Source organism: Glycine max, chromosome 8, assembly GCF_000004515.6.
Source record: "Glycine max cultivar Williams 82 chromosome 8, Glycine_max_v4.0, whole genome shotgun sequence".
Lineage (NCBI taxonomy): Eukaryota > Viridiplantae > Streptophyta > Magnoliopsida > Fabales > Fabaceae > Glycine > Glycine max.
In genome coordinates this window covers 39,096,349-39,104,480 of record NC_038244.2, presented here as the reverse complement: position 1 = coordinate 39,104,480, position 8,132 = coordinate 39,096,349, and the positions used below count along the sequence as shown (strand labels likewise).

At 28.8% G+C, this 8,132-nt stretch overlaps 1 protein-coding gene across 1 annotated transcript; it reads right to left on the bottom strand.

Moving 5' to 3' along the window:
• Positions 1–910: 910 nt before the first annotated feature.
• Positions 911–6,888, bottom strand: LOC100808326 (carbonic anhydrase 2). Its single transcript, XM_006585886.4, has 9 exons — positions 6,657–6,888; positions 6,356–6,422; positions 5,964–6,113; positions 4,755–4,803; positions 3,977–4,093; positions 3,767–3,820; positions 2,513–2,598; positions 1,734–1,839; positions 911–1,304 (listed from the first exon to the last, which is right to left on the bottom strand). The coding sequence occupies exons 2-9, from the start codon at positions 6,406–6,408 to the stop codon at positions 1,140–1,142; spliced, it is 780 nt and encodes a 259-aa protein (XP_006585949.1). The 5' UTR covers positions 6,409–6,422; positions 6,657–6,888; the 3' UTR covers positions 911–1,139.
• Between the last annotated feature and the right edge of the window lie 1,244 nt (positions 6,889–8,132).

Below are 8,132 nucleotides of genomic sequence, written 5' to 3'. Positions count from 1 at the left end.
CCTTAGTTTAAAATTAATTTTAAGTCCCTTTAGTTATATATCATTGTTAAATTCAATTAATTCTACATAAAATTGGCAAGAAATAATATTAAACAATTTTATTTTTCAACAATATATTATATCATTAGAGTTATAAGTTATTAAAAATAGAGAAAATTCTTTATAAAATATCTCTCATTAATACGCCATTTAGTTCTAATAAATGATTGTACTCAACAATTGAAAGATGTCTTCACCAATCATGGCTCTCATATGATTTTTAAATGTGCTCCTATATAATTTTTAATAAAAAAAAAATTCCCTCTTAATTTCTTATATAGGTCTTGCTTATGATACTGATCAAGGAATTAAAATCAGAATTTTTTATTAGAAATTATATAAAAGTGCATTTTAAAATTATAGGAGAATACTTTTTTATTTGTTTCGAAAATATTTTTTCGTTTTACTTCTTTATCCAGTTTTCTAATGTCATTGATTAGCATTTGCTTTTTCATTAATATATTAAGACTTAATCTTTTTTTTTTATAATTTAAATTTTTTTATTTTTTTCCTTGCAAAATTATCTTTTTTATTTTAGTCATTGTAAAATCTGTTTTTATTTTTATTTCTTAAAGTTTTTTTCACTGTTTAAAGCATGTTTTACTGTTGAAATTGTTATTTAAATTATTTGAAAGACGAAAAATAAAACAAATACATTTTATAAAGATTAAAATAAAAAAATACAAATACAAAAATGAAAAAAAATATTAAATTATAGAGACAAAAAACAGATTTAAGTCATATATTAATAAATTTATTCACAGTGCATTCCAGCTCCAAGAAATTTTAGGAGCATTTAGGAAAAACGATTTAAAACATCTCGTACTAAATGCATTGCTCAAGTTCGATGGCTAGATCAGTACTATTAAAGTTTGCCGAAAGAAAACCACTATGTAACAGAAAACGATACAAAAACATAACTCATTGAGTTGGTACAAGACTAAGACCATTATTTTAGCTTAGTGTTCGTTTATTTTTCTTGGGATTTAAGGGAAACAACTAGGGGAAGGGGGGGTCTTATACAATTGTGACACACTTGCAAAGGGAAGCTAGGTCATGTACATCATCACGCACACCAGCGCAGGGTTAAGAACACTTTCTTAAACGGATACAGAGTTAGAGATTTTCAAGTCCAGATCCCACAGCTCAAATGTGCCCTTAACGAAATTGTAATGTGCACCTTTCAAGGCAAGAGTTTTCTTCACAACTGCATCTCTCACAAATCGATATGTCAATAGGTTCCCAAGTGATACATTCACAGCTTCCTGCATTGAAGTGAGCAAGAAATTTTCAATACGATATAGCATAACTAAGAAAAGAAAAAAAAATGACACACTAATTAAAAAAAATAATTAATCACATTTAATTATATTAATTTTAATTAAAAAATAATATTTTTTTCTAACTTATCTTTCATTCAATCTTGATATCAAGAATAAAAATAATCATTGAAACTAACACATTAAATAAATAAAACATATATTAAAGATAGTAGAATTAAATAAGATAAAATTAATTTTAAAAAAATTATATTTAAGACCAAAAAAAAAGAAAAAAATGTTTTTTTTATTTTTCTTATATTTGAGAGAGGGGAAGTATTATGTATCATACATATTAGAAACAATTAAACAAATTATGCTACCAAGTAACGAAGTGGTGAGGGACATAGAGCCCCTTAAGTAGAATTTACTTGCCTTCTCGCAGCTGGTACATTGCTCAGAGAATTCTAATGTGTTTGCTTCTGTTTTAACCTTGGACTTTGCTGGAGTGCAAATTTGGACCCAGTGCTCTATGAATTCACTGTATGATCACAGAAGAAGGAAATGATTTTCAGTCTATAAAAAAAAATTCAGGATTATTTTGCACGTTACATTATCTTTTGTTGACATGGATTTAAGTGGCAAGTTAAATTCATGGAAATCACCATGTAGTACAATAAAATTCATTAGGGGATCCAACAAGCAATAAATCCAATCACTACGGAGTACAATATCTTCCCCAAAAATTCATTTATATAATCAATTTTATAATATATAAACATTTTTCCTTTCTAATGACCTATGAACATTATAATGTGGCAGAGTGACAGGGGAACAACAAATGCTAAATATGCTGGACAAAAGGCAACATTTCTCAAACATTGCCCCTATATCATGCCTTCCAGTTGCCTCCAATAAGGTGTAATCAACAGGGAATGAAAATGGATTATTTACTGTTTAGGAGCCTGGCATGTGACTAATGACACTACTTAGCATTTTAGGACTGTGACAAAAGGGTCATTGAACCACCAAGTTAGTTGGAGATTCTGAAAAGTTAATCAAAATAGTTTAAAATTTTAACATATGCTTTTATTTTTCATGGACATGTACTTTAGTTTTTTGTTATATAATAACATATGCACTCATCATCCTTTTGGCAAAATTATTTAATCTTTCTTTTATTAGACGCAACCAATAGTTTGGTAAACTTTTACCTTGCAGTGGTCCCATCATCTGGGATAGACATTAGGCCCTTTATACCTCCACAGCAGCTGTGCCCAATGACCACAATATTCTCCACCTATAAGACATTCCCTTTAGAACCACAACAAAAAAGAAACAAATAAAAGGCTATTCTAGTAGTTTTAAAAAAGAAAGCCATTCTGTGCATCCTTCTGTGCACCACTAACACTAATCTATCCACTTTCTCCCTTCATTTTCCTCATTTATTTTCTTCATGATTCTGAATGGAAGGTGTGGTGGCTGGTGGGTAGGTATTATTGGGGTTACAATTTGACGAGACCTAATTTGGATAAAGTTAACAGTAGAAAACAAATTTAGTTGTATTCAATTTTTACAAATTAAATATATTTTTAGTCTTTATAATTTAATTTTTTTATTTTTATCTTTATAAAATTATTATTTTTATTTTTAATTTTTGTAAATTATGTTTATTATGTTTTTAGGTTTTAAGACACTTTAGATAACATTTTTCACTTATCAAAATATCATCTAAAGTATATTAAGGACTAAAACCAAAAAATAATTTTACAACAACAAGAAATAAAAAAAAATACTAAATTAAAGTGACATAAAAGAAAAGAAAAAAGAGAAACGTGTGATAAAATATGTGATTTGAAGGAGAGATAAAGAGAAAAAGTTACATGTTATATATTATATAGTGTCATAAAAGTATATTATATGAATAATATAAGTCTTATTGATATATAATCCTCTTAGTATTAGAAATCATATTAAATAATATTTTAAATATTAAAAATATATTTTAATTTAGTCCTAAACGTTAGTAAAATATGTTAACTTAGGAATAAATTGACAAAATACTTATTCATAGTTTTATTTGGGGACTACATAGGAGAGAAAGTAAAACTTTTAGATCAAATTGATGGTTCATTCAACCAAATTACCAAAATACCTATCAAACTAACCATTTGTGAAGTCTATGTTAATCCAAAAATAGATTTTGTAACATTTTCCCCAACTTAACAATGCTTTCATGTGAAACAGGAAACATAAAATGCGTGTGGATCCCAACAAATAATTTGGCAAAGGCTATTTCTCCGCCACCAAACGTTCTAGTTCTTCTTTTCACTTGCATGACCCACCCACCTTTAATTAATATATATATATATATATATATATATATATATATATATATATATATAGAGAGAGAGAGAGAGAGAGAGAGAGAGAGAGAGAGAGAGAGAGAGTGGATGGCTATTTTTTACCTTTAAATGTAAGACTGCATATTCAATGGCCGCCCCGGTTCCTGAATACTTGGTCTGAAACAACAAAAATGCGAGTAAACTAAATGGATGATATTTGATGACAAATTTGAAATAAGGTTTGTGTTTATGACATTAAATCCCTTTACATTTTAATTCATCTTTAATTTTGGTACATAACATAAGTCAAACAAATTGATAGACAAATTAAACCTTGTCATATGGTGGAACCATGTTGGCGATATTTCGGACCACAAAGGCTTCACCCGGATTGAAATCCAGAATGTGGGATGGGCAAACTCGAGAGTCTGAGCAAGCAAAAACCATAAACTGCAAGTGTGGGAAATGCAACATTACAATAAGTAAGAGTAATTAGCAAGTGTGAGAATTTATTAAAAAACTTTACTTTAAAAATCATTGCAATAAGTTACAAATAGTTTTTTTTTTTATAAGTTTGCTCCTAAAATTTATTGGAAAAACTTAGAAACAATTCGGGTAGTTTTAGATTTCTTTTTTCCTAAAAAATAGAATGTACTCAAATTATTTATTATAGAAGACTTATTTTGGAGACTTTTGTTCATTAATATTTTTTATTTTTTATAGAGTTTTTCTAAAGTTGTTATTGACTTGATTTGTCTTTGAAAAGAAAGAGAGGCTTAAAAATAATTAAGTCAAACACAATATCTTAAAAAACATAAGGTCCCAATGCTTAATAGAACATATAATAGATATTCAAGTAATAATATAAAATTGCTATGAGAACTTTATATGTATGAATATGAAAAGTCATAACTGCATAGATAAAAAAGTAGACAAAAGAGGAGTAGAATAATGGTTGAATTATGCTTACAATTGACAACAAAATAGGAAAAAAAATAACGTCTTAATTAAACTTTTAAAATAGTCGTGTCCCTCTTTGTTTTTTATATTTTTTATTAAGGAAAGTCAATTGACCCTACGGGTTACTGCTGAGTCGAATAACGTGGCTGACCTTTGGACTCTGGCCTTTGGCAAGTTCGCCATATAATTCCGGGTTCTTCCTGCAATGATAAATAAATAGACAAATTAAGGACAACTAACCACCCAATAAAACAGTATTTCCTCACTAATTAAATTCCAAAGTAAAATAAAGTGTCTAAATTGAATACGAATATTTGTCGGCACCTCCAAGAAAGAAGGATGAGATAACAAAAACAAAATCATTTTTTATAGAGCTTAATAGGTATACTGCCCTTATAAAAAAACAATTTACAATGTTAATCAATTAAAAAAGTTATACCAGACCACGACGGATCAGTTCACTTTGGTGTTGCACCTCTAATCAAGATGTGGATCATTAGATTTGTAATTAATTACATACATTTTTAAGGGTAACTACAATAATTTACTATTATTTATAATAAAAAAACCAATAATTGAGATTTGATAGAATACAAATATATAAAATTTTTAAAAAATAACCTTAGTACTTAGTAATCTTCTAATTAAATGCTAAATTTGTTTACTTCTCTCTTACAAAATCAATGGTTCACAATAATTGATACATCTCCTAAAAAAATAAAAATCATTGATACATATTTTATTATTTTGTTGACCACTTTAAAGGCAATGGTCAGCAAAATGTTAATTTATATTGTTGTCTTGTTATCAATTATAATAAAAAAAAATGTTATAAATCACGACAAAAGCACGCTAATAACTCTTTTTAGAATAAAAAATATTTTTAACTCTTTAACTGATATACTAACAACACTTGTATAATTCGCCTAACTAAATTATACCAAAAGCTTATTAAAAAAGGTGGAGATATGTGATCCCCAATGATGTTTCTCCATCTCCATGTGATCTGTCCAACATTTTATAATTAAAAGGTCAACTTCTATAGGCTCTTATCAAACTTAAATTAATAAAAGTACCATTAATACGTGTCTCTTTGCATTTTGAGGTTGTAAACGAAATAGGACCCACACACAATGAAATCAGATGGTAACAGAACCTTATACTAGTACACTGATAAGTGCTAAAAAAACGTAGTAATAGCCTTTCACTTTATCCATAGGAACTTTCGAAGTACCCAGAAGGGGCAGTAATGGTAATTCACCTAACTAGAACAGTGAAAAAAGACCCGCATATTCTACGCACGCAAATTGGAAATTCGGAATTTCAAAACGAAATAATAATAGAAGACCATATTACTCACTGGTATTTCTCGTTCTTGAAGTGGGCGAACCCGGTTCGGATCCTCTCGTCCGGGTTAAACGGCGTCGACCCGTTTGCGGTGGCGGTATCCAGCTCCGCCGTCAGCTGTTTTATCTTTGCGGCGGCGACACCACCCAGGTCGGCTTTCTCGCTGCCAAAAACAAAACAAAAAAAAGTCATAACTAACGCGTCAGTGCCGGGGCCCACATGGCCCGTGGACCGCGCGGGGCCCACCGTGACCGTCTCATAGTCCAAACTAAATGAACGCGGTTTCGTTTGGTAATGGCGGAGAAACCGACGCCAAACGACAACGTTAATGTTACTTTTGCGTGCGTTTTGGCGAGAAAGAAGAAAGTACAAAAAAAAAAAAAAAAAAACTTATATATAGTTCACCTGAGAAGCTTCGTCAACGCTGCAATGGCTTCCTCGTATGATCCTCCAGCCATATTTCTTTCTTCTTCTGCGAGACAAAATGAATTATAAACGGATAAAAAGTATATAAATTCATTACATGCAGATGTAATATATTAAATTAGTGGAAGGAGAAATTTGAATTATGTAAATTCAATTCAGAGACAACTTAGAATAGACGTGAATCGTGATCAACGTTTTAAACGGTCCCTCACGACCGTGATTTAGACGGTAACATCAAGATTTAAACGAATCGAATCGCATGGTATATCTGAGTACAAACCTTTTTTGTTTTGTTCTTGGTGATGAACAGAGAGATTGTGATAGAGGTGGTGGTAGGAGTGTGAGTTTATATGGATGATGATGGATGAGGTTTACTAGAAGAAGAGGGACCAGAACTCACGTATTGTGTGCCACCGATGCCGGGTCTGTCTCTATTATTAATGATGCATTATGCATACCTCACACACCACTTGTTGTTTCTAAGTTATGACCCGAAGAAAATTTAAATACTCAAAATGGCCTTAATTGGAAGGTTTGTATCTTTGTATATTTGGCTTGCATTGTGACGTAGAAAATTTGAAGAGTTAGACGCAAGCTGGCATGCGTTTTTCTCTTTTTCTTATGCCACTATAATAACTAATGAGTTAATACTATAATAGTTTTTAAAAATGTTATTTATTTACATTAACACACACGTTGTATACTTACTAGTTAACACTTATACAGGTTGTATTGTAGTGTAAGAAAAATGTTAGTGATTCTCTTAAAATGTCATCTTACTATTGGTTTCAATTGCTTGACTAAGAAGAAAAAGTTGACAAGACAAGAAAACATGTGTATTTAATATTTGCAAGCTAGCTATTCATGACTACCTTGTGAATCTTTTATTTTCTGATTATGAATAAAAAAACTCATTAAGTTGTTGGTGCTGAAAGGATTAAGCATTTCTTTTGTCTATCTTTCATGTAGTTTTCAATAATAAATAATTGAATTCTTGTTATGGTGCTATTGATCATCATTTAATTATAAAAATGCTATATGCTCATAATTTTCATTTTTCATTAAATAATCGTTATAAAAAGTCAAACAGTCCATTTTATATAAAAATATCTCACCGGTCACTTTTTCTATTTTCATAAAATTCAAAATCTTACTTAAATAATCTGAGTATGGATTTTTTGGTGTTATTTGAGTATTGATCTACTCGACCATTACAATGCTAACTTTTCTTGCCTTTTCTTAGTTGTTAATAAGATTGATATTAATATATTTAATTTAATTACTCCTAAATGTATATATTTTTCCTTCCTAATTTTAAGATTTTTCAACCAAACACTTTCTTAAGAAAAATACTTAATCACATAAAATCTATCAATTATTTCTATTATTATTTTAAAATTATATTTTTCTTATTTCTTTATCTACTTAATTATTTTTTATTAATATTTGAATAAAGAATAATTAAGTAAATATATGTAAGAAAATTTAAAAATTAAAAATAATCTTATAAAATAAGATAAACAATTTTTTAAAAATATTCTTATAATTAAAGACGGATGAAATATTTTTAAATAATTATATGTTTCATATTATTAAAAACAATTAATTATATAAAAAAGTATAAAACCCATTAAAAATACTATAATAAATAACACATCACTTAATGACATAAAAAATTGTCAAGTCAATTCATTAAATATTCCTCTTTGAGAGAATCAATTAATAATTTTAAAATTTTACCTATAAAAATTAGAAT